At 59.8% G+C, this 23818-nt stretch overlaps 6 protein-coding genes across 6 annotated transcripts; all 6 read right to left on the bottom strand.

The window, feature by feature from the left end:
• Positions 1–92: 92 nt before the first annotated feature.
• LSCM1_04414 (uncharacterized protein) lies at positions 93–7472 on the bottom strand (the record flags this gene model as incomplete). The annotated part of the gene is made up of 1 exon (XM_067321923.1): positions 93–7472. The coding sequence occupies one exon, from the start codon at positions 7470–7472 to the stop codon at positions 93–95; it is 7380 nt and encodes a 2459-aa protein (XP_067177018.1).
• Positions 7473–10672: 3200 nt separating this feature from the next.
• Positions 10673–11773, bottom strand: LSCM1_04413 (uncharacterized protein; the record flags this gene model as incomplete). The annotated part of the gene is made up of 1 exon (XM_067321922.1): positions 10673–11773. One exon carries the CDS (start codon positions 11771–11773, stop codon positions 10673–10675), a length of 1101 nt encoding a protein of 366 aa, XP_067177017.1.
• A 1236-nt stretch (positions 11774–13009) lies between these two features.
• LSCM1_04412 (uncharacterized protein) lies at positions 13010–13450 on the bottom strand (the record flags this gene model as incomplete). The annotated part of the gene is made up of 1 exon (XM_067321921.1): positions 13010–13450. The coding sequence occupies one exon, from the start codon at positions 13448–13450 to the stop codon at positions 13010–13012; it is 441 nt and encodes a 146-aa protein (XP_067177016.1).
• Positions 13451–15744: 2294 nt separating this feature from the next.
• LSCM1_04411 (uncharacterized protein) lies at positions 15745–16179 on the bottom strand (the record flags this gene model as incomplete). The annotated part of the gene is made up of 1 exon (XM_067321920.1): positions 15745–16179. The coding sequence occupies one exon, from the start codon at positions 16177–16179 to the stop codon at positions 15745–15747; it is 435 nt and encodes a 144-aa protein (XP_067177015.1).
• A 1377-nt stretch (positions 16180–17556) lies between these two features.
• Positions 17557–18009, bottom strand: LSCM1_04410 (uncharacterized protein; the record flags this gene model as incomplete). Its single annotated transcript, XM_067321919.1, has 1 exon — positions 17557–18009. The coding sequence occupies one exon, from the start codon at positions 18007–18009 to the stop codon at positions 17557–17559; it is 453 nt and encodes a 150-aa protein (XP_067177014.1).
• A 4475-nt stretch (positions 18010–22484) lies between these two features.
• On the bottom strand, positions 22485–23315 carry LSCM1_04409 (uncharacterized protein; the record flags this gene model as incomplete). Its single annotated transcript, XM_067321918.1, has 1 exon — positions 22485–23315. The coding sequence occupies one exon, from the start codon at positions 23313–23315 to the stop codon at positions 22485–22487; it is 831 nt and encodes a 276-aa protein (XP_067177013.1).
• Positions 23316–23818: the final 503 nt, after the last annotated feature.

The following is a 23818-nucleotide window of genomic DNA, read 5'->3' as shown; positions in this document are numbered from 1 at the left end:
GCACGCAGAGGCAGAGAGGCGGGAGTCAAAGAAGACGCGGCAGCGCGCCCATATCACGCCCGCGGCTCAGTTACTGCATGCCCTGAAACTGCTCAAGCCTCCATAAAGCGCAAGATGTTGTCGTAAAGGAATGACTTGATGGCCTCCACAGAGGCCAGCGGCGTCGCGTCCGGATAGGGCGACCCTTCCTTGCACTCCTCCTCCATCGTAATCGTGTTGCTGAGGGACGTGGCCGCCGAGACGTGTGGATATGCGGCGCCGAGCGACGGCGAGTTCAAGCCGGGTGCAGTGCAGCTTGCAGAGCCACCACCACCACTGACAGCTGCAGATGAAGAGGGAGGCAGTGCAGCAGGGGCACTGGTCGAAGGGTGGTGACTCAACGCACCGCTACTACCTGTGGCTGCAGCTGAAGCGATCGCGGTCATGCCGCCAGGCATCGGCGCCACTGTCGGCGAGCCCGGTAACGGGGAAGTGACAGTCGGAGTCGAGGAGCGACGCCGAGTCCCCTCCGGAAACGTCTGTTGCGGTCCAGGAGACTGTGAAGCTGACAGACTTCGTAAGCTGTAGTTCGTGCCAGGCGCTGGAGAGACAGTTCCTCCCACGGCAGAGCCGCCGGCAGGGGAGCTGAACGCCGACGCGGCTGGTAAGCCGGCAGCACTACTCGTGACAGCTACTGGTGCTGCGGCAGTCGGTCCAGCTTCGGACGCCAGGCGGCGCCGCAGTACCGCATTCGTCCGCTGTGGCCACCGGACGCACGCTAGGTACACCTCTCCCTCGCGCAGCGGCAGCTGCTTCCCATCCGTCTCTACAATAGGTGCAATGACGTACTCCTGTAAGAGCGCCAGGTCTTTGGCGTGGTGACGGCGAAGCGCCGAGGTGTTATCGCATAGGCGCGGCGGTGGTGCAGGCGACGGTGACGAGACTGCTGTGGCCGCCGCGTTCTCAGTGCCACTGCTGCATCGCCGCGGCGAAGCCTTTGCCGATGTGCTGATCGGGCCAGGAGACGCATGGCGAACCGAATGCGACTTCACCCGCGGCCCAGCCTCCTCTCCGGTACCGTGCTTACCACGCTCACGCACATCACCGCCGTGATGCGCTGCTGTTGCGAGTGGCGGTGAGTCCGGCGCCTGCGGATGGCTTAGAATCGAGTCGTAAAAGTACACCGCCGGCAACAGGCGAGCGGTAGCAACAGGCTTGAATGAGTTGGCAGAGCTCACTAGTGAAGGGGCACCGCCCACGTAAAACCCATGCAGTCCGGTGGGAGCGTCCAGCTGGGGAGAGAGCGGGCCAGAGATTGGGGGGCTTGTCGCCGTAAGCTTGGGGGATATTCCTCCGTGAGCCTCTGGCCAGCTCTCCTCGAGCAGCGCCGGTGCGCTACCACCACGGTTGCTGCTGTTGTCGTGGTCAGGGTGTTGCACAACGGCAGCCGAGCCAGCATCGCCTCCGCTGGTGGCTATGCTCAGCGCTGCGGCGGCTGTGATACCTGGCGAGTAGCGAGCAGCTACCTTGTTCTCGTCCATGCTGGCACCACCACCTGCGATGGTGTGGCACACCGCAGGCGACAATGTTACCCGATCTCCGCCAGCGGCTGAAGACGTCGGGCAGATACCGTGCGGCGCCATCCCCTGCAACTGCGTCGGCTCCGACCACGCACGCTGCTTACGCGCCTCTACCTCCACGTAAAGCCACCGTCGCACCTCGTCAAGGGCCTTGACGCACTGCTGATGCAGCTGCGAGTCGACCGAGCCAAAGGCGCCGAGGACGACAAAGTAACCCCCTCTCTCCAGCAAAGACGGTAACTCACCGTCTGTGATGAGGAACGGCTTGATGGGTGGGAAGAGATGCGCCACTGGTTGATGCAGCGACACGGTATTAGCGGCCACCATCCAGCCGTCTTTCTCTACGAAAGCGGCCTTGTTCGATGTATCAGAGGCAGTGAGCAGCTCGGCTTGGGTGCGCGGAAGGGTCGTATCTTCAAACACGTCTGGGCTGCTACTTTCCAGCAGTGGCGAGGGGGGCGACAATCCAGCAGTGCGCAGGGGCCCTTGCGGCTGTGGTCGGAGAGGGCCGGCTAGCAAAGAGCGGGTCTGCTGCCCGACGCGTGGCAAGCCAGGCAGATTCCTTTGGTTCATACGCAGCGCGTCGGTCGGCTTCCTTGACCAAGGAAACTCTTTGCCCTCTGGGTCAGCGTAGAGGTGCGTCTCGCCGTGCAGCTGCACCACTGTCCAAAGCCCACTGAACTGCTGCTCCAGCAGCTGCTGCGATGCCACGGCGGTGTCGTACACAGTCATGAGAGTTCCACCCACGTCGGCGGCGTCGTCCTCGGCTTCATCTCTGTCCCCGGCCCCGATGGCCCCTTCGCTCATGGCCTCCTTCCGCTCTGTGCTCACAGGCTGCTGCTGCTGGTGCTCATTGGGCAGCTCTACCACCACCATGCGCGGAAAGGACTTGACGTGGAAGATGCAGCGCGCCATATCGCTGGCGTGCTGCTGCAGCTGACGCTCTAGCGTGCTTTGTGCCGTGTAGGGAGACACGCAGAGCCACTCCTCCGGCATCTCAGCCAGAGCGGAGCACACGGCCTGTAGCGACTCATCCGCACTGATGTAGATCACCTGCACGCGGCGCCGCGGCGCCACATCGGGGGAGGCGGATTTGTCGGCCACAGAAGCTGCAGCACCGGAGGGAGACGCACTTCCCACGCCGTCCCCTTCCTCGGATATGTTGCCGCCTTCAGCGTCGGCGCGAGTGAGGCTGCCGAAGCTGCGCATGTCAAGATGGCTGCTAGCCTCCCCAAAACCACTAGCAAGGTCACCCGCACCTCCGCTGCCAGCCGAGTCGAACAGGGAGTTCGAGAAGCCTTTCAAAGAAGCGAACCGGTCGGCATCGTCGTCCTCGGCGCTTAGGTGTCTGCTAAAGCACCGAATGTTAAGGCCACCCAGGCCTCCGCGCAAGCCCACCACGTCACCGCCATCGCTGTCAGACCCCTTCCTGGACGCCGGCGCGCCAGCCGATGCAGATACGGATTCGTTCATAGCGCGGCACAGACGGCGCACTGCGCGCACGAACTTCGCCATTCCGGGATGCCAACCGGCACCAAAGAGGATCAGCACATGCGTGCACGGCTTGAACTTCACTGCCACCTCTCTCTGCCACTTTTCCAGCAGTCTTGCCATGATCCGATGGGCTGCCGTGTCCGGCAGCGGCGACTGAGGCCGGCAGGGCAACCCGCGCGACGCGGCTGAGCGGCGCACGCTGGCGTCATCGATGCTCTCGACAAGCGACAAGGACGGAAGTACAAGGCTCTCGTCCGGGGCGTCCCCCGTGCACGAGCTTTTGGCCTCCTGCGTTAGGAGTGAAAGGAGTGCCTGCTCATAGGTCTTTTCGAGCTCTGAAGATGATAGAGTGGTGCCGCTGGCTGGCTGACGCGACCGCTCCCGCACCTCACTCACAGTCAAACTGCAGAAGGCTAGCCGATGCAGCGGGTGTATCGGCGGGCCGCGCTCCCACAACCTCCGCGGCATACTATCAGGAGAAGCAGCCAACTCCGGATGCGCTGGCGCCACTCCTCGCGTTGCACCATTCCGCACATGCAAGCTACCGTGCGAGCTAGCGAAAGCTGCCGACTCGGATGCTGGTGCGGCAGCAGCCGACCCAGAGACACTGGTAGGCGTGTTGCTGGGCCCGGTTTGCCGGAGCGCCGTGTGTGATGAAACCGCCGCAGTGGCAGTGGGCGTGCAAAATAGCGTCGCCGAGTGTTGCGTGCCTTCTACCCCGACCGAGGGCGATCCCGCCGCTTGGTCAAGCTCGCCCATGTCCTCTCGAGCATCCTCGGAGCTGCTGTGCCGCCTCTCGCTCGGCGACGTCGATGCAGTTCCACGGCGGCTTGCCAGAAGCAAGGAAGGCAGCGGTGGAGACCAGTCCACCTTGTTCCCCCTATACATATTTTCGTCCTCCTTTCGTGCCCCCGCGTAGGTGGCACTACTCTTATCACCATCAAGCCGCGCTGCGAAAGCGGTCGCGACGGAGACGGTAGTGACAGTACCCACGCTGGCCATCAAGGGCGGCGGCGCACAGACTATTGGCGGCTCCGCGAGCACGCGGCTCCATGGAAACGCCGAAGAGAACATAGGCAGCAGCGCTGGCAAGGGCGACTGCGGTGAAGGCGGGGTCTGTGAAATGGCCGCGGTGAAGCCGTCTGCCGTGTTAGCGTGCGCCACCGTGCCAGGCGCCACGGCATATGTCAGAGGCAGCGTAACGCCAAACGGGGCTTGAGCCGCCGGCGCACGGGCCTTTGCGTCCTCTTGAGGAGCAGATAGCGTGGCGTCTTTGGACTCATGCATGCGGCTTCTCTGCGTCTTGCCGAGTTGAGTGAGCGTTTCCACGTCCGAGTCCAAGTCACTCACTGCAAGCACGCCGGCAACATCGCCGCCGTAGGCCTTTGGGTCCCAGCTACGGAACGATGCGTGGCCCTTTGTCGTGCAAACAATGGTGGGAGAGGAAGCTGCTGTGGAAGCGGCAGGGGCCACACCCGGCTCCAGTGCAGGCATCGATGACTGTGATGAGAGCTGAGTCGTAAAGTTGATGGACTTCTCAGACGCCTCCCCAGGCTTCTCTTGCCGCGCCTTGTCGCTGCTTTCGTCCCTGTCGAAGTGAGCGCGGGGCTTCATTGAAATATCCAGCGGTCGCTCGCCGGGGAGCACATCTCGCTCCGTGTGTTGCTCGGCCCTCACCCCCACCGGTCCCGGGCTTGTCAACAGCCGCTGTGTGCCTGCAGAGAGCTCGTTGCTGCTTGTGCTCCCCTTAGGGAGTAGAGGCGATACAGTCACTGCAGAGATCGATGTCGCCGCTGGAGTAGCTGCCGAGGGTGCCAAGCAAACACTGCTGTCTTCCCGGTAGCGCGCTGTCGTGGGAACAGCCTTCACCGGGGTAGGCTCGGCAGTGGGGACTTGTGGATCGTGTATAGAGACAGAGCTTTCACGGCAGCCAGCAGAGCCCGACAGGCTTGTGCTGGGCCTCTCTGGTGTGCGCGCAGAGTCGTCAGTTGACGCGTCGCCTTCGCCGGCGGCGACGGCAGGCGGCGCAGCTGAAGGATTCGTGCTGGACTGGCCCGCCACCGTTGTGGCTCGCGGCAACAGCGACATTGCTGGCCACTCCGCCACGAGAGGAGCGCGCGGCTGCAGTAGTGACGGCGACTTCTCTGCCACGCCCAGTCCGCTGCTGCCGGCCGCACTTGGAGGCAGTGGCGGGGTGACGGACGCCTGCTGCGAGGCCTCGCTGGTGAACGGCGAAGGGCATGCTGCGCTCACCGATGTCCGCGCTGTTTCAGGGGCCGATGCGCTGGCCGCATCAGCGGCGAGTGATGCCGGTGCTGATGTCGGACGACTCGCCGAGTCAGCGGCACTCGCTGCGATGCTGGCGTCCACCTCATTCATGTAGCGTGTCAGCTCCTCCTCCATGTACTGCAGCGCCTCCACCGTCACCACGTTGCCAGCCGGGTCGACGAGCACGACGGCCGGCCAAGACTGTATGTTGCACATGTGCATGACTCGCCGATAGCCGTCGTTGCTCTCCACTGAGTACCACCCGCCATAGTACGGGTTCTGCGTTATCTCGCTATCAAACACAACGCTGTCTGCACTGAGCCACACGTTCGGCTGCCCATGTAGAAGGTGATGGAGGACGGAGCTGAGCCGCTGTGTCGCCGCCACGTCAGAAGTGCCGAGGCCACCTCTGAGCAGCTCGCACAAAGCTGCCGGTGCAGTAGCGTTACCCTCGTCCGCGCAAGTGTCACCCCGCGCGACAACATAGTCGCCGACGTTGAGGAGCAAAGACGCTGCGTGAACAGTGCGCGGGGAAGCGATGGTGGAGGCGGTGGTTGGGACGTGGCCACCACCACCGACAGAGACGCCAGGGTGCATCGAGCCTCCACAGGCGCCGTCAGCTCCGCTATGGGGAAACATCGGCAATGGCGAAGAGCTGTACGCGTGCGCTCGGGCGCTGCTGGGCAGCGGTGGCGAGGCGGTTAGTGAGCCCCCTCCACCCCCTGCGGTAGCCCCTGGAGAGATCGAGGTTGTGCCACCGTGCCCATCCGCCCCTGCGGGAACGCTTACGCTGCTGCCAAGGGCAGAAGTCACCGATACCCCGCCCGTGTTGCTGCGCACTGGCCCTTTTGTCGTGTAATGCAACTCCAGAACAGCGATGGTAGCGGGTCCAGAGGCTGCCCAGTCCACGTCACCTTCGCCCTCCAAAGACGCGCCTGTCGTCTTCTCTGGCAACGGCTTCTGGTGCGCGAGGCAGTGCAGGAGAAGGCAGTAGAAGAGCAGCAGCTTCTGCTGCGTACTCGCAGCGGCTGCAGCCGCACACATGACAGCCTGCCGAGCCACTGCGACGGGGCCGCCGCCGGCACCACTGTGCGAGGCATGGTGAGCGCTGAGGTGGTGTCCACCGGTAGTCGCCGTGGATGTGGACGCTGAGGGGTCCGCGGACTTACCCAGCGGCGCGGAAAAGCTCGGTCGCCCGCCGACGGTGGGCACTGGATGAGGGCTTGCGCCGGCCATGAAAGATGACGACGGCGTGCTCGTCCCCAGACGCGGCTTAGAAAGGTCCATCTGAGGGTTTTGCAGCAGCGTCGACGTCTGGTGCGCACGGGCACCGCCGCCGCCGCTGGTGGTGGTGGTGTGGGTGGTGCCACCGGGTCCTGCGCCACTCCACAACGCCGCAGTGGTTGTCTCACCTGGCCGATGAGGCGGGGGAAGGTACAGCAGCACGTACCTACCCGAAAGCGCTTTCGTGGGCACGGTGTGCTCGAAGCGTTGTGGCCGAGTAGCGGGACATCCCGCGGCAGCTGCCGCAGCACTGCTTCCACCGGCGGTGGCGTGCGCCGCGTCCCCGGTCATAGTCGCCGCGTGCAGGCCCGGAGCCAGCGGGCTCATCAGGGAGCCTTCACGAGGAGCAGAGAGCATGTGCTCAGCCGCAGAAGGCGAGGGCGGCATGACACGAATAGTCAGGGAGGACGAGCGGAGGCGGGAGTCCGAGAAGTGCGGTACTGACGCCGGCACGGGGGCGCGGTCGGAACCTGACGCCAGAGCGCGTGGCGGGCGTGGCGACAAGGGGGGTGCTGAGAAAGGGCCACCGCCGCGCCTCAGCGGGGACGTAGCCTTTATGGCCTCCGGGTCATTAGTCGCTGCTACGGTCTTCGCAGTGGGCGACAATGGCACCGCCTGTGTGCGATGGTGGCTACCTCCCGTAGAGATGAGAAGATCCTCTCCTGTAGCGACGGTTTCCTCGGCTTCGCTGTCACTGCCGGCACCAGCGGCACGTGGGACGCCGACAGGGGAGGTCGGCGCAAACGCCGAGGGGTGTAAGAGCGACGCCGTAATGTGGCGCGGCGGTGAGCCACTCTGGTGCACTCGCGATGTCTCCAGAGGCTCATACCGTTTCGTGGCGTACAGCACGCCCAACACGTAGTCCATTTTCAGTAGGTATGTGTGTTGCGTTCGCAGCGTTCCGCCGAGTTGCCCGGTGGTGTGAGAAGCGTGGGAGCTACAAGAATGGGTATGGAGAAGGGGAAAGAGTAAAGGATGGCTCCCGCGTGCTGCCCTCAGCATGTATCACTGCGCGGCGCTCACCTTCCCCTAGCTGCGCGCTCTGTATGTCAACGAGCTCTGCTATCGTGGTGCACAAGAGAGAGAGTGAGAGTGAGTCAAAGGGCACGGAGGGAAAAGAGGTACGCAGCGAAGAGGAGCAGTCTGACGGCAAACGCGTTTGTGGTTTACCTCGCCCGTTTTTTTTTTATTTACCCCACAACCTCGGCGAAGCGCACGATGCGTCGATGGAGACACGGCGGACAGACGCGGAAGGAAGGGCTTCGAAAAGAGATTTAGGACCACCCGCTTCTCGTCGCCCGTCTCCTCTCGATGGCGAGCCCGTGAGCGGAAAGAAGCACCTCCCAGTCAGGCCGTGAAACGAGAAATCGACGCGTACCGCGCTGGAAAAAGACGAGCGGGGAAAGGGGGGCTGTGCACCACACTAGCAAGAAGGTATATATATGGAGCAGGGTAAAGGCACGACAGAGGATGCTAAGGCGAGATGCTCAACGTGCACGCCGACGCACCGCGGCGAGACCGAGACGCAGTGGCATGGTCAACCTCGCCGGCGTAGGAGAAAGGGGGAGGGGAGGGTAAAAGAAGCGGCCAAAGGCAAAGCAGTCCTCGTGGCCGCACCACGAGGACTCAGCCGGCCGCGTTCGAGCCGAATCAAGAAGAGTGCGGTGTAGCGGCGCGTCTTTCAGCGGCAGCAGGGGAAGGGGGGAAGGGGCAAAGAGGTCGTATTGAGAGAGTATCCGTAAGTATATGGCTGCTGCTAACGAGCCTCTGCATATACATCGTGTCGACGCGTTCTCGAGGCAGAGATACAGGGGGAGGGGCGCGCGATGGGAGGGCGTGAGAAGAGACTAGCGGAAGAGGTGTGTGAAGCAGAGATGGGCACGAGAGGGAGAGGGAGGATGGTGAAAGAAAAAAAAAGAATTGAGCGAGCGAAAGCGCTACAACGATGCCGCGCGAGACAGAGAGGGTGTCGGGAGGAAGCGACACATAAAGGCGGGTGAGGCGCGGCAGCCCACCGTTTCGTATCAAGACTCCCCGATGGAGAAGGGGAGGAAGAGAAAAAAAAAGCAGCGAGAGGCACAGAGAGGGGAGGAGGAGAGGGGAGAGGGGGGCACAGCGTAAGCAGAAGAGTGCGCTGCTTATTCGACAAAAAATACATATCCGCCCCCGAATGGGCATCACAGTGGCGTCATACACAGAGCAGGTACGCACTCCAGCACTGAGAGAGGCTAAAAGGAAAAAAAGAGATGTGCGCCTCAGTGACAGCGGTAACGACGGCGGGTTTACCGCTCGTGTACCTTTGCGTGTGTGTGTGTGTGTGCTGGATTTGAGAATAGGAAGCAGAGAAGGGAAGGTAATGAGGAGTTGATTCCTTGAAGGGACCTGTGGTGAAGAGGCCAAGACACCAAAAGGAAGCAACAGAAAATAAATTTGCCTGCAGGGCATGAGAAGAGCGATACATGCCGCATGCGTACGTGCCGGAGAAGGGGCATATTTGAAAGTGAGAGATGTGAGAGGAAGAGGGAGAATAAGGGGCAGCGGTAAACACGTAGCAGCAGTGCCGTAAAGGACTGCGCGCGGGCGCGGAGGGCCAACCTAGAACGCGCGAGTGCCAGCTGTAGCAAATTCTTCGATGTCACGCCAGCGTGACGTGGTGCTCGTATTCGCCGTCGCACCCTTCCCCCCCCACACACACACACAAGCCCCACCTCATCACCTTCACCGCACACGCAACGCAGAAAGATGTGCGGGCACGCGGCAGTGCATGAAAGAGTAACGCCGGTGACCGGCGGCAGTTTTGCTGCCTTCTCTTTCGCCTCCCCTCTCTCTCCGCGTGTTGGCGAGACCACCTATTCGCGTCTCGGCCGATACGATTTGCCGTTGCCAACGGTTTTTTTCGTTGCTCTGAGTTGCTCGGGGGTGTAGATTACGAAGACAGCAAGCTCCTCCGTTAATGTACATGGGCGTGCGTTGGTGGGTGCACGTACGTTATAGGTAAGATTTGTCAGAAAGCGAGAAAGGCATCGCCAGTGAGAGGTGCACTGAGAGGGAGTGAGGAGGGGAGGGGGTAATGTGAGCGCGGCACCCAACGTGGCAAGCACGAAAAAAAAAGCATACAGAAGCCACAAAAATAAGTTTCCGCCGAGAGAAGCGCTGCGCATAGCCTAACAGACACACACGCACACAGCGCAGCACATCATGCAAACATGCTTGATACACACGCGTGTGAATAGCCACGGAGGAATGCAACAAGGCAGCTTCCGAGAGAGTGACTTCAACGCCATGTAAGGAGAAAAATAAAAACAAAAAAGGCGTGGCTGGCTGGGCAATGCCCTCTCAATGGAGCCGCAAACGCCGCCGCTGTCTCCTCAACTCGCTCCAGGATCACTAACCACCCGCCCCCCTCCCTCTCCCTCTGTCCACTTACCGCCCCCAAAACCCGTCTCGGCTCTCTGCCCTCTAACATTTTCTGCTGCGCCAACGGAGCTCGGCAACAAAAAAGGACTAAACATATAAAAAGAGAAGCGACAGCGCCCGCGTACTCGCGTGGTATGACCCCGTGAGAGACGCAGCAGACGTGCGCGCGTGAAAAGGGGGGAGTGGGGAAAAGGGAGGGGGGCAGCAAAGAAATATATACATCCTGCGCAACGAAGGGAAAAAAGATCGGGAGAGGCAGGCAGACAAAGGAAGAACAGGACGGTCGAGGGAGATGCGCGGCACCGCGGAAAGAAGCGATGGAGGAGAGCGTAGGAGGAGACGATGGTGTCCGTAGGCAGGTGTGTGTGTGTGCGCGCGCACCTGGCGCTACCACTGGCCGTCTCGCAAAGGGGCATCAAATAAGATTCATTGAGGGGGAGAAAGAGAGAGAGAGAAGGCGCTTGACGCATACAATGAGGGTGAGCCCGAAAGGCACTCGGACATCGAGGGAGGGGTTTCGAAAAAGAAAAAAGGTGAATGAGTGAGAGAAAGCTAACAAGAAAAAAACGGCGGCACCACAGAGACGGCAAATCCCCACCGTGTTGTCCCGCATTCCTCTTTTTTCCCTTTCGCTTCGCTCCCTCTCTCTCTCAGACACGCACAAAGCAGAGCACGAGGTAGGCAAAGGCCTCGAAGCTAAGCCAGCCGCTCTTTGCAAGCCTCGCACCGTCGCGCTCGAGCGCCGCGTAGTCTGCTGGGGCACCAAAGTCACGCTCCAACGACCGCATGTAGCACTGGAACTCTTTGAGGTTCAGGACGCCGCGCCCTTGTACATCTAGCTCGTTGAACCACTCACGCAGCATCTCCTCATTGATTGGGAAGGCGGTAACGTTCAACACGGGCTTGACGCCATCTTGCAGCACTCGCACCGCCTCCAGCGAGGCTGGGGGCGTCGTCGCAATGAAGCCAGGCGAGCTCATGGCAAGACGCACGGCCTGGTACGCGTTGTTGCGGTACGGAGCAGTTGATGGGTTCGACGATGCGTTAGAGGGAAGAGTGCCAGCGTACATGAGCGCCGTCGCGCGCTCACCGTGCTCATCCTGCGTGGGTGGCTTTGGGGTTGCGCCATCGCCCATTTCACGCTCGCCTTCGGCGGGTTCGGTCTGCTCCTCAGCCAAAGTTGCAAGCGAAGCTGGGCTGCCTGCGGCACCGGCGCCTGCGTCGGCGGCGGCAGTGATAGTAGCTGTCACGCTCTCAGTCCTCGTACTCTGCCGACTTCTCATGTTCTGGTGCAACTTTTCATAGAGGGACATCTTGCCCACGTGGATCGGAACGCCTTCCGGCTCCCCAAAGATGCCGCGAGTATGGAGAAGGTCCTCCAGTGCGCACGGCGGCGTCGCCTCCTCTGCGGCAACATCACTGTTTCGCCCATGAGTGGCGGTTGCGTGGGAAGTCAACGGCTGCACAAACGCAGGATCACGTGCCTGCACCGCCTGCAAGCGGGGGGTCATGTAGCGCTTCCATATCTCACCAGCCTTGCCTCGCGCCACTCCAAGCGCTTGCTGCTCCTCGTTGTAGCGCTCAAGTTCCTCCATAAAGGAGCTTTGTTCGACTGGAAGAAGCATCTGGTAGTGGCTTAGCAGCATCGTTATCCGCTCCTTGCTTGCCGCATCCAAGCAGTCGAACAAACGCTGCTGCGGTGGGGGCGCCGCGCTGGCCGCCGGGCCAGCATCAGCGGTAGTCGTAAGCATTTCTTTCAGGCCTTTTTTTCCGTCTTTCGCACGCGAGCGGCGCGTACGATCCCGATCTGTTTTTCGGGGCAGACTGCGTGAGAAACGGGCGCGATGCGAGAAAGAAGGAGAGATACAGCAAACAGCACCACGAGCGGGACCGCACTGGAGGAGCTTACGGAACACAATCCCAGTGAAGCGGCCAGTGTATGAGGAGGGTGGGAGGAGGCGTTCGACTACGGTGGAAGCAGAGCCGCAAAGATGTGACCAAAGCACCGCAAGCGGGGCAGCCACAAACACAGCGCCAAAATGGAAGGGAGAAAGAGAGAGAGAGAGACGCGCGCCAAGGTGAAAAGAGAGATGCACTAGCACAGAACGCAGCGAGGCCGCAGCCCCTTCTTTTTTTAGCTTGCTGGCAGCCTCTTTCAGCAGCGCCTCCGCACCAGCTGCAGCCGGCGCACCTCCGTCGAGACAGAGGCTCGTAAGAGGAGGAGGGGGTGAGATCTGGTCGGAGAGGTGCGTCGCGCGGCGGATGCAGTACACAAGCGCCACGAACGCCTGCAGCAGCGTCATCACCCGCACACAGTCACTGTTAGCTGCCTTGCCGCTTTGCCAGTATTTCCAATACACACAGTGCGGCTCTCGCTCACATATAGGGCTAAGGGGCCATCGGCGCCGCTGCGACGCCGCCCAGACGGCGCAGGTGAGGAGCACGGGGCGGCAACGGCAGCACAGCACCGACGTCTCGTACGGCAAGCACTTCTAATACGGGCCCCAGGGGCACAGCATAGGTCCAAAGAGGGGCGCGAATCGCGGGAGGCCGACCTGCTCAGCTTTGTATACCTGAACGGGCAACTCCACGATCCGTAGAGGGGGCGTGTGGGTGAAGAACCCAAAGAGACAAAAAAAGAGGAGAGTCATCGGCTTAAAACTATGAATACACAGAGAAGAGGGGCCGTGCGAATTCGAAGAAGCAGACATGAGCGGCACCAAAAAAAAAATTGGGCGTGCGGCAGCATCGACTGCAACGTGCAGCGACCCTTATGCGGCCGCACAGTTGATGGGGCGAGAGCTGCCACGCGGGCACGAGCACAGCAACCCGCCTGCCACCGCAGCGAACGCAGAGCATGCAGTCGGAGGACTGCGCTAAGTGTGCCGGCAGTGGTGGCGCGGGGTACCAAGGAACAGGAAGTGAGAGATAAGAATAGCCCCACCACCGTTCTGCCCCGCCCACGCCAGCTCAAGCGCTCATGTGTCTTACTGCTCATCTCTCCAGGGATACTGATCCCCCTGGGGATCCATCGTCAGCGCGTGGCGCGCCCTCGTCGACAAAACGTCACCGCTGTCTGCGTCTATCCCGACCATCATCGGGATAGAGGTCACATCAAACGACTTCGACAGCGCCTCCACGAGGTTGCGGTGCTTAAACGGAATCGAGAGCCACGGCATCTTCGCATAGTAGCTGTTGAAGTCCTCTTCCTCCTCGTCCCAGGTCGCAAGCACAACCTCGAAATTCTTCGACTTCGCGTGTTCCTTGTAGAACTCGGCCAGCTGCGGTGTGAAGCCGCGGCACGGCGGGCACCAGCTCGCCGAGAAGTAGAAGAACACGACCTTGCCGCACAGCGAGTTCAGCTCCACCTCCGCATCTTGCTTCTGCAGCTTCGTCAGGTCACCCAGGAACTTGCTGAGACCGGACATGGCTGCCAGGGAAGGGAAAGGTAGACTCAGTGGTGGCCTAGCCGTCGAAGATATCACGAATGCGTGTGTTCGTGCTGGCAAGGGGAGGGTAGTTGGGGGTGTACTGGTGAGGGCAGTGTTCCCGGTTAGAGTGCTCTTGGAGTCAGAGGCAAGGGCGCATCAAAGGCGAGGCAGTGGCGCATGAGCACAGGCACCGTGGAAAAGCGGCGAGTGAGCAAGAAGAAAATCAGAGAGGATCGTCAAGGTGATGCTGAGAATCGGCGACGCACCGACGTCATTGCGTCCTGATCGTGCCTGGAGACCGTCAGATGCGAGGCCAGCAGGGTCCTCTCGCGTTGATGGCGAGCTGCTTCCCACTTGGCGAGAGAGCGGCTTCTGGGAAGTAAATTCATTGCAGCGCACGCCCGCACGAGGTACATGAGCAGCTCTTGCCCTCTTGTTGTTGCTCGCACGACATGCCAACACCACCACCGGCACGTGAAAGGTGCTGACTCGCGCGCAGCGATGGCTAGCGAGGCCGAGGTCTCTTGCCATTCTCCGAGAAGTGCCTATGCTTTTCAGGAGACTCTCCCCACTGCGCGTGCGCCTCTACGCGAGAATGTGAGGATGGGGTGAAAGAGGCGCCCTCGGCACCTGTGCATTCCTTTTTTCCCTCTTGACGTTGGCCCGTTCTCTTCGAAGTTGAAGACAAACATAAAGTAAATCAATCAAAAATGCTTTCGCGGACGCATATATTACGTCTCTGCTCTCCGCCGCTCCCCCCTTCCCCCCTCCCCCAACCTGCACCTTTGTCTCGGCAAAAGGAAGACAGGCAAGAAGTATGCGCGCACGTTTGCTTTCGCCTTCATTGGCGCTCTTCTTTTTTTTTTCGAAGGGGGGTTCGCCGTCCTGTCAGCCGTGCAGGCCTGGAGCCATTTCCCCTCAAGCGCTTCGTTTCCTATCTGAAACACACGCATGCACACCCCTGCACACATGCTACGCCCATCGCTCAGGTATAGATAAGTGTAAGTGAAAGCAGCAATGGCATGCGAGAACAAGGTGGGCCATGAGCTGGCGAAAAAAAAGAGGAGAAAGGGTACGAGAGCGAATGATGTGAATGTACCTTGGCGACGCGCTCGCCCGGCGCAGGGGCCCCTTGCTCTCACCCTCTCGTTGCTCACTTGCTCTCTCCCTCTCGCTTTACCTCCCCCCACTCCTCACCCTCGCCCGAATTTCTCTTGCCCATGGGTGCATCTTCACGTCGTCATCACCGCACCTGCCGCCTTCCCGCACTCTTCTCGCTTCTGAGTGCTGCTTAGCGCGTCGCGCACCCCTTTCTCTACGCACCCTCGCTCTCCTTCCAGGGAGGACGATGGGGGGAGGGGGAGGGGCGGAGAGGTTGAGTGAGCGGAGCGCCAACTCAGCAGGGAAACAATAGGAAGAGAGGGGGCTCAGTTGGGGATACGCACGAGATGAAAAAAGTTTACCTCCCTTTTCACTTGCACTGCTGGCGGAGCAACGATGCACAGATGACGGATGGGTGGGGGAAAGGTGCGGCCGTACTGAAGGAAGGGGTGAGGGATGATGAGGTGACAACAACAACAAAAAAAAAGAGCGCGCAGGTAAGACGCCGCGGCACACATGCACAGCGGCACACAAAGAGGCCCAAAGAAAGGTGAGAAGGGATAGAGAGTAAAACAGGAGGGGAGAGGGGAGGGAGGGACTCGTTGAACGGCTCATACGGCAGTGCGGCACGCGGCTAAAGGAAAGGGCGAATGGCAGAGGGGAAAAAAAAAGAATGTATGGAGAGAGGAAGGGAGTGGGACGATGTCGCAAAGGCATAAGGGGGAGGGGGGAGAAAATACGCGAAACAAAAAAAAGAGATGACAGAGGAACTAAGTAAACCCCAGCGAGAGAGACCAGAGAGGCAACCAGAGAGGCGCATCACCACATGAAAAAAAAAACGAAGCAGACGGGTATGTGCCTCTTTTCACCATGCTCATGTGCCCGCGCTATCATCTTGGGAAGGCCTCCCACCTCGTCTTCGCCACGCTTCTCTTTCTCGCTCGCTCGCGCGCCACTCCTTCCTCTTCGCCTGTTACCCCTCGCTGGAGTCGTCCAGTCCTCGGCTGCGCACACGCGCGCAGAGCGAAGCTCAGCGAAAGGTCAGCTACGGCCAGCTTGAAAGCGCAGCAAATATGCTTCTCAGACACAGAGAAGGTGAAGAACGGGAGGAGATGGAGAGACAAATAGGGCAACGCTTACGCCTGCGCCAACACATGCACCTGTACCCCTCTACGCCACTACTGCTTAGGCTAGTCCCTCCAGGGATACTGATCCCCCTGGGGATCCATCGTCAGCGCGTGGCGCGCCCTCGTCGACAAAACGTCACCGCTGTCTGCGTCTATCCCGACCATCATCGGGATAGAGGTCACATCAAACGACTTCGACAGCGCCTCCACGAGGTTGCGGTGCTTAAACGGAATCGAGAGCCACGGCATCTTCGCATAGTAGCTGTTGAAGTCCTCTTCCTCCTCGTCCCAGGTCGCAAGCACAACCTCGAAATTCTTCGACTTCGCGTGTTCCTTGTAGAACTCGGCCAGCTGCGGTGTGAAGCCGCGGCACGGCGGGCACCAGCTCGCCGAGAAGTAGAAGAACACGACCTTGCCGCACAGCGAGTTCAGCTCCACCTCCGCATCTTGCTTCTGCAGCTTCGTCAGGTCACCCAGGAACTTGCTGAGACCGGACATGGCTGTAAGTGCGTAGGAGCAGGAAGAGAGACTGAGAGGCGGCCAATGCGAACGCGGAAAGGGCAGTCTAATGGCTGTCGGCAGGAAGGGAAGAGAAGGGACAGGGAGGGGGGGAACGGTGAGAAGGGGGAGGGGGCGAGATGACTTGCTACTATGGATGAGATCTTCAGTGCGCGAACATGTGGAAGAGGAGGTAGGTGTTGCCAGCGGTTTACGAGCGCAGAAGTCGGACAGGCCTCGTTGTGATGGCCCCCGCGTGTGTTTGGGTGCGGCACGCACGTCGAAGGCCAGCGTAACGGCAGAATGTGCCACGCCAGCGACGCGTGGTGTTGCGCCATCCGTGTGGAGATGACAAGGCAGTCAAGCGAAGGAGGAAGGGGATGAGTTTGAACGAGAAAGGCTCAAGCGGAGAGGAGTACGGGTACGGTCCATGAATCGGGCGATACCGGGGGAAAACGGGGACTGCTTGAAGCTCCCATTACCCAAGCACCGCATGACAGGCGGTCAGCGGGCTGCTCCGTAGGCCAGGGAAGGACAAAACGCACATGAAGCGAAAGGCACCAATTCACTGTCTCTCCCTTTCTACTCGTGCACGTAATCGTGCATCGGCCAGCGGCGTGGTGCGTTTGTGCAAGAACATTTCGTGCACGAGATGCACGCCGGTACATCAATGCACGCTTCTTTCACGTTCTTCTTTTCGCGCGACTTCAGCTCCATCGAAGTCGGCATGGAGGTGAGGCGGGGCCACACCAAACAGCCCTTGGCCGTCGCGTTGCCGTCTCACTCCCTTTTCTCCCTCTTTGGTATAACGGGCCTTCGGCCGGGTCACATTCGCAGATCCCCCGCAGCGCGTCAGGAACGGCACCCGTCTGTTCCCGTGTATACGTGAGCAGTCGCGTGAAAGGGCGGGCTGCGTTAAGGCTCGAATGCGTCGCACAGCCAGGAAGGATGCGCGCAGACGCGATACCTCTCCAAATACACGTACACCCCCATGTGGCTCAGCGAGAGCAAAGCAACAGTGTTCGCTGTCCGGAGTGAAATGGCAGGAAAATCGCCAGTGATGACAAAGAGTTAATGAATGGGGGAAAAGGAAAGGAGAAGGGGGGCGGCGCTGCCAGTGGCGGGGAGTGTGAAACGTAGGGGAACTCACGAGCGGTCATGCCGATCGTCTTCGTCGAGAGGCACCACGGGAGAAGAGGAGGGCGGGGGGCTCGAAGGGGCATCCAAGCGAGCCTCTACTTTGAAACACCCGCAGATCATCACCGCCACATACCACTGGAGCGTATAAGCCCGGCCGCCTCTCTCCCTCACCACCACCACCCCCGATCTTCCCGTCCAAACCTGAAGCATAGCGTTCATGCCTCTATAAAGGCTCACCTACAACTTCCCCGGCGCATCGGGCCACGGGAACTCCCTCCCTTCGGGATCCTTCACCACCATTTTGCGCGCACGCGTCGTAATGATCTTCCCTGAGTCCGCGTCCACGCCGATCAGCGTTGGAATCGAATCCACCCTAAACCCCGTTTTCAGGAACTCCATCCCCTTCCGATCCTCGAAGGGCAGTGCCAGCCACGGCATCTTCGCGTAGTACTCCTTGAAGTCCTCCACATTCTCATCCCATGAGATTAGCATCACCTCGAAATTCTTCGACTTCGCGTGTGCCTTGTAGAACTCGACCAGCTGCGGTGTGAAGCCGCGGCACGGCGGGCACCAGCTCGCCGAGAAGTAGAAGAAGAAGGTCTTACCAGCCAGTGATGGTAATGCAATATCTGTCGCCGAGCCCTTGAGGAAGCTGCTCGCGTTGGGGAAGAACTTCTTCAAGCCCGACATGGTCACAAGGGCGGCACGCGCGGGCAGCAAAACGGGCAAAAAAAGGGAGGAAGGAGGAGTAGCGGAGACACACAAGGCTGTAGAAGAAGAGAGAGCAGCCAGCGGGTCGGGGTCGAGCAAGCGCGGAGAGAAGGACAGCAGGTGCAGGGGAGATTGCGGAGGTTCGTCACAACAGAATGGAGCAAAAGTGGCGTCTCTTCATGAGCTGCAGGGAGGTGTGGAGGGTGGGGCCTGCGTGAGTCCCACAAGCGGTCCGTCGATATCGTTGCTATACGGCGAGAGGAATGGCCAATGCGTGGAAGAGGGGTTACGCAAGGAAAACAGGAGAGCTAATAGAGACGTAGAGGAGCGTGTGCAGCGGTGAAGTGGCGTTCCGGCGCGGCGAGCGTCTCTCTTTCGGTGAAGTTTCGTGAAGGAAAGGGGGGATTATGTGTTGGAAGAAGTGATATGAAGTTGGGAAGACACTGGCGAAGGAATGCGACGCAGACCGATGCGCACATGTCGTGGGGAAAGAGGAAACAGATGGCAAAGCGGAAGCGAAGGGCGTTGGGGGAGTGGAGGGAGGGAGGAAGGGGTGATGGAGAAAGGGAAAGAGGGGCGTAATGGGGGGGCATCACGGCGAGAGCGGTGGGGCAGGTGCAGGAGGGAAGCTCGCAGACATGCGCAGCGCCTTGACTGTCCGGCAACTCCTCGCTGAAGCGTGCTTAAGCGCGGCAGATGAAAAAGATATGACGCGTTGGATGCCGGTTCCCCCCCCCCGGTACCGGTGTATGCACGCATGCACCTCCTGTGAAGAGCAAAAGTTTCTCGTCGCATGTGCGCGTCCACAAGAAAGGTTAGGGCAGTCGCAAGCACAGTAGCTCGCAATGCTACCTCCTTCCCGTTCACGCCGCCCCTCTCCTCCTGAGAAGCTTCTCAATGCTGCATACACCATCGCTTGGGCACACAAGCCTACGCCTACACTTAGCGAGCAGTGTGATGGCTTGAGAGAAGCACCAGTGAACAAAGGTGACGAATGCCGGCAAAGGGCGACACGGCCCGCACTTTTCTTCTTGTGCTGCGGCACCAGCACCTAGGCATAGGCCGAAAGAGAAGGGAGGGGAGCGCAGAGGAGGGGGGCCGCATGCATGCGCGCACGAAGTCAGGGCTAAAAGAAAAAGAGTGCAACGTAGGCATATAGAGAAGAGACAAGTTACCGATATGGAGGGAGGGAAAGGGAGAGGGGGTTTACCCGCTTGTGCGCATTGCACCCCGAGGGAGCACACTGGGGGGGGAGGGGAGACGACACCAACAAAAGCGAACTCAGTAAGCCGCATACGATACGCAACGGCACTAAGCGCGGTGAGGGGGGAGGGAGGGAAGGGCCGTCAGAGATGCGAAGCTGCCGTGCAATGGCTCTTCCCCACCACCACCACCAAAGCAGAAACAGCAACAATGGAGAGAAAAAGGACAGCGCCGAACTCGAGAGAGACAAGTAATGCCTGCAGGCGGGTCCTCGCAGCCGTCTCGGCAAGACCAACGCACACGTTCATGCACACCGCCCTTGAAGAGCCGTACTTGTTGTCCCGCCTGCCTCTATATTGTAAACCCCTCCCACAGAATCACTCACAGAGAGAGAAAGAGAGACTCGCACACGCACACGTGTACGCAACCCAATTTTTTTTTCCGCTTCCGCCGCTCAGCATGAAGGATGCGGCTGACTCCGTTGGAAACGCTCGCAAGCAGTCGCTTAGACGCGCGCTCGCACACAAGATATCCAATTCGAGCCTTTCATCTGAGGTCCCTAGACGACCAGAAAGAAGGTGGAGTGGGACCTCCGATGGCTACCGCCAACGGCCACAGCCGCTTCACGAGAAAAAAAAAGAACATATCGGTGACGTGGCGGTATTCGTTGTCTCCATACTCCCCATCCCTCCTCCTAAGACTGCCCCTCTCCCTACTGTCATTGGTCGTATTCCTCTCAAGCGCCCTTTCCCCCTCCCCCTTCCCTTTTTTCACCCCTGCGCACAGAGTGGCCCCCCTCCCTCCCTCCCCCCGTGCTTCTTTCGCTCAAGCTTCCACTAGGCAGTATGCGGAGCATTCGTTCCCTTCGTTGCTTTGAGTTGCGGCTTAAAAACGCTGAGCATCTCCTGTCTGCCTGGCGGCTTCCAGCTAGCAAAGCTGTGCTTCGTTACTGGGCTGTGTTACACACGAGAGCGAGCGCAAGAAACGAGAAGGGTAGCTGCTGTCGGTGTGACCGCATAGGGGGGAGCGGGAGGGGAGGGGGTAGTCACCGTACGGGTGAGAAAACGGGGCCGCAATGCCAGTGGAAGTGTGGCCAGCTACCCATAAGGAGGGAGGGGTCCGTGAGCGCCGGCTGGCTGGGGGAGGGAGGGGGAAGGGCGCGGTGCATGTGTTCGCCAGCGCGCATCAGTGCACCTCCACGCCGGCAACATGAAAATAGAGGCCCCCCATACACAAGGTCACGTCATCGGCGCACGCGAACAGCGCAACAACGGCTCGATGGAGAGAAAACTCGGGCACGAAAGAAAAAAACGAAATGCTTGGCACCAACGAGCGAGTGAAGGTCGAACCCAAGTTCAGCTCAGCTCATGCACACGTCACACGCAAGCGCGGCGTGTTACACCTCACACGGAGCAGAAAAGGTCGAGAGCGAGAGAAGAGGAGCAGAATACATCGCGCATGTGCATACACGATACAAGCAAAGGCAGAAAGTGAACGGAGACTGGAGATGGGGTAGGCATGCGTGAAGGCGAGAGACCCGCATACGCACAAGGGCACAAGCGCACATCCAAGTGCCCCTTTAAAGTGAGACACGCACACGCGATCGAGTCGTGTAACCTGTGGCTGCCATCACTAACCGAACGAAATAATGCCTGCCTATCTGTGTGTGTGTGTGTGTGTTCGCAAGGGAGGAGAGGGATGGAGGTAGGCCTAGGTGAACCGTGCGGAGGATGAGACAGGTCAATTCATTTCACACTGCTCCCCCTCTTCTCCTCGTCGATTTCACGCGGCGGATTCGCGCTCGAGGAAGAGGGAGGCGCGCATACGCCTCTTCTCTCTCCTTTTTGTTTTCGGGTCGCGCGCGCAGGGGATCAGCATCGCCTGCGTTGCGCTTGCCCCTTTCCGAGAGACGGCACCGCCGGTCCCTGGCATCTGCGTAGATGACGTCCAATACAAATCGCGTGGCCCTTTGCCCTTTCTTTCGTTCTCTTCTTCTACACGTTAATGCTCTCTGCGAACAACATAAAAGGCTCCTCTTACTTTAGAATGCTCTTCACGGGCACATCCCGCGGTGAGAAGCCCCGATAGATACACGCTACAGAAGTGAGCCGCCTCAGTCACCTGAGCGCGGCCTCTGCCTCGAACTTTAACCCACCTCGCACATCGCCTCACAGCCGCTCCAATGATGCCGGCTGTCACCTGGTGCGCACACGCACACACACAAACTTACACACACGCCCGGGGTGTAGCTCAGGCCTTGGGCACCGTTGGGTAGAGTAGGAGCAGAATGAGATGCGACTGCATCACAGAGTCTGCTTGTCTGTTGAGGAAACGGCACCAGCGTGCGCACAGTCACAGGGCGCTCCGGCTCAGCACCGTCCATGGCACGACCGCAGGCATGCGTAGCGATGCATCACTCCGACGCTCCCTACGCCGTGGACACTGGACCCCGTGTCCCTCACCAGCAGCGTGTCGGTATTAGCAGGGCATGACGGGAGAGAGGGAGGGGAGGGGGGAGGGGGGCTGACTGACGGGCTTGCCCCGCATACAGAGTGCGACATCGGAGCCTGAGGGACGCCCACACGCGCTGAGGGGAGTGCCTTTACCCCTTCCCCCTCCCTCTCACGTGACCAGGGTCCGTGTCTGTGTGCATGTGTGGAAAGGGACGTGCGCGAAGGTGGAGCAAACCAAAAGTAGGTGGGCGGGCGCAGCAGTGTCCTCACGGGCGACGATTTCGCCATCCACGCACAAAGACGTCAAGCTCAGGGGATGGGGAGGGGGGGTAAAGCTATCTATCCATATACATATATCCATATATATATATATATATGGATATATGTATAAATACACACATGTATACATATGCATACATACACATATATACACACATATACATATAGAGAATCAGACGCAGAGCCGCATGCAAGCAAAAGAAAAAAAGCTGAAAGATCGTCCGCCTTTGTACGTGCGTGTGTTCTGTGTGGGCTGTGGGGTTTCCCCCTCCCTCTCTTCGTGCGCCGCTGCATGACAGCCACTACAACCCTAAACGAAGAGAAGCAGAGAAAAAAAGAAATGTAGCCTTACACGCGCATGTGCACCAGTCAGTACTTCGATCCTGTAGCCCACGGTGAGGGATTCCCCTCCCTCCATCGAAAATATGTGAACGATAGCTTCTCTTCGGCTTCCCGCACGCTAACACGGCCCCACCCTCTCCGCCGCTGCTGCTGCTGCTCTCGATGCATTCGTACCATCTAGTAATAGTACCAAAAATAATAGTAAATGCAGCACATTACGAGGAGCAGAAGCACAAGGCACTCTCGCCAGCCCTCCGTGCGGTTGCGCATGTCGCCCTCGGCGAATCGCCATGGGAAGCGAAGAGCATCTGGGTCCTTTATCACCATTGTCTTTCCCTCCCTTGTCACCATGCAGTTGGTGTCTACGGCGACAACCACCACCTTTGGGATCGAAACGACAGAGTAGGATCGAGAGAGAAAGCGAGCCACCTCATGCTCCTTGAAGGGCAGTGCCAGCCAGTTGCCGTGCCCACTGGACTTGGGGATGCGGGTGCTCTGAGGCGCACTCGCCGCTGCTGCCGCACCTCCTGCTGTCGTGGTTGAGGAGGGGGCTTGGGGCTGCCTAGCCTCGCCCACGCCAGCGCCGCTCATGGGGCCAGCGGTCGTTTGGTTTCCTAAGAGGTGTGTGATGTCGCAGCTCACAGGGCAGCTTTCATCCAATGCTTCATTGGAGGCAACCGGCGGAGGGGACGACGACGATGCCGCTGGTGGACGGCGCACGTAGTTGCTGCTGCGATTCTGAAAGAAGTCCATCATGCGCCCCTCCTCCCGATCCGAAGAAACGAAGAGCACCTCAAATCCGTACCGGTCCTTATGGGCATCATAGAAGTCCGCTAGCAGTGGAGTGAAGCGCTGGCATGGCGGGCACCAGTGAGCAGAGAAGTAGATCAACACGTACTTCTTCCCTTTGAAGGCTTCCGACGCAGCGACAGTGGTGCCGTCCTGCCGCAGCACCTTCAAGTCAGGAAACTGCGACAGGAACGGAGCGCCCTTGTGACGGAATGGCATCCTGACCAGAGCGTCTCAGTGTAGGGAAGAGAGATGACAGCAGCAGCGGCAGCAGCACAAGCCAGCAAGCGAGAAAATGGTAAGCCGTACCGGCCTTTGAGTCTGCAGAGCCTCCGCTTCAACAAGACGAACGCTCAGTCCAGTGTAGGTATGCCTGGTGTGCACACCTATGCGTAGATTCGTGCACTCAAGGTCCGCCTATTGTCAGCTCGACTCGCTCGTCGTCGTCACGGGTCTGTCCGCGTGGCGGATGGCAACGCAGTTGCAGAAGGCGAGAGGTCTCACAGACCCTTCGCTAACTGGCTCGTGCGATGAGATGCGGGTAAGAAGGCTGCAGCGTGGCGGCGAGAAGAAAGGCGCCGGGGTGGATGAGCGAGCAGCGGCGCAGAAGATGGAGAAAGAGACACGAGCGAGAGCCGAAAAAGAGGGGGATGATTAGGCGCAGGTCAACTGAGCACACGGCAGCTACAGCTGTGTGACGGTCTATGCTTGCGTCTGTGTCC

The sequence above is a fragment of the Leishmania martiniquensis genome, chromosome 29 (genome assembly GCF_017916325.1).
Source record: "Leishmania martiniquensis isolate LSCM1 chromosome 29, whole genome shotgun sequence".
Taxonomy (NCBI): domain Eukaryota; phylum Euglenozoa; class Kinetoplastea; order Trypanosomatida; family Trypanosomatidae; genus Leishmania; species Leishmania martiniquensis.
The sequence above is the reverse complement of the archived record's forward strand: the minus strand, read 5'-3'. Positions and strand labels throughout refer to the sequence as shown.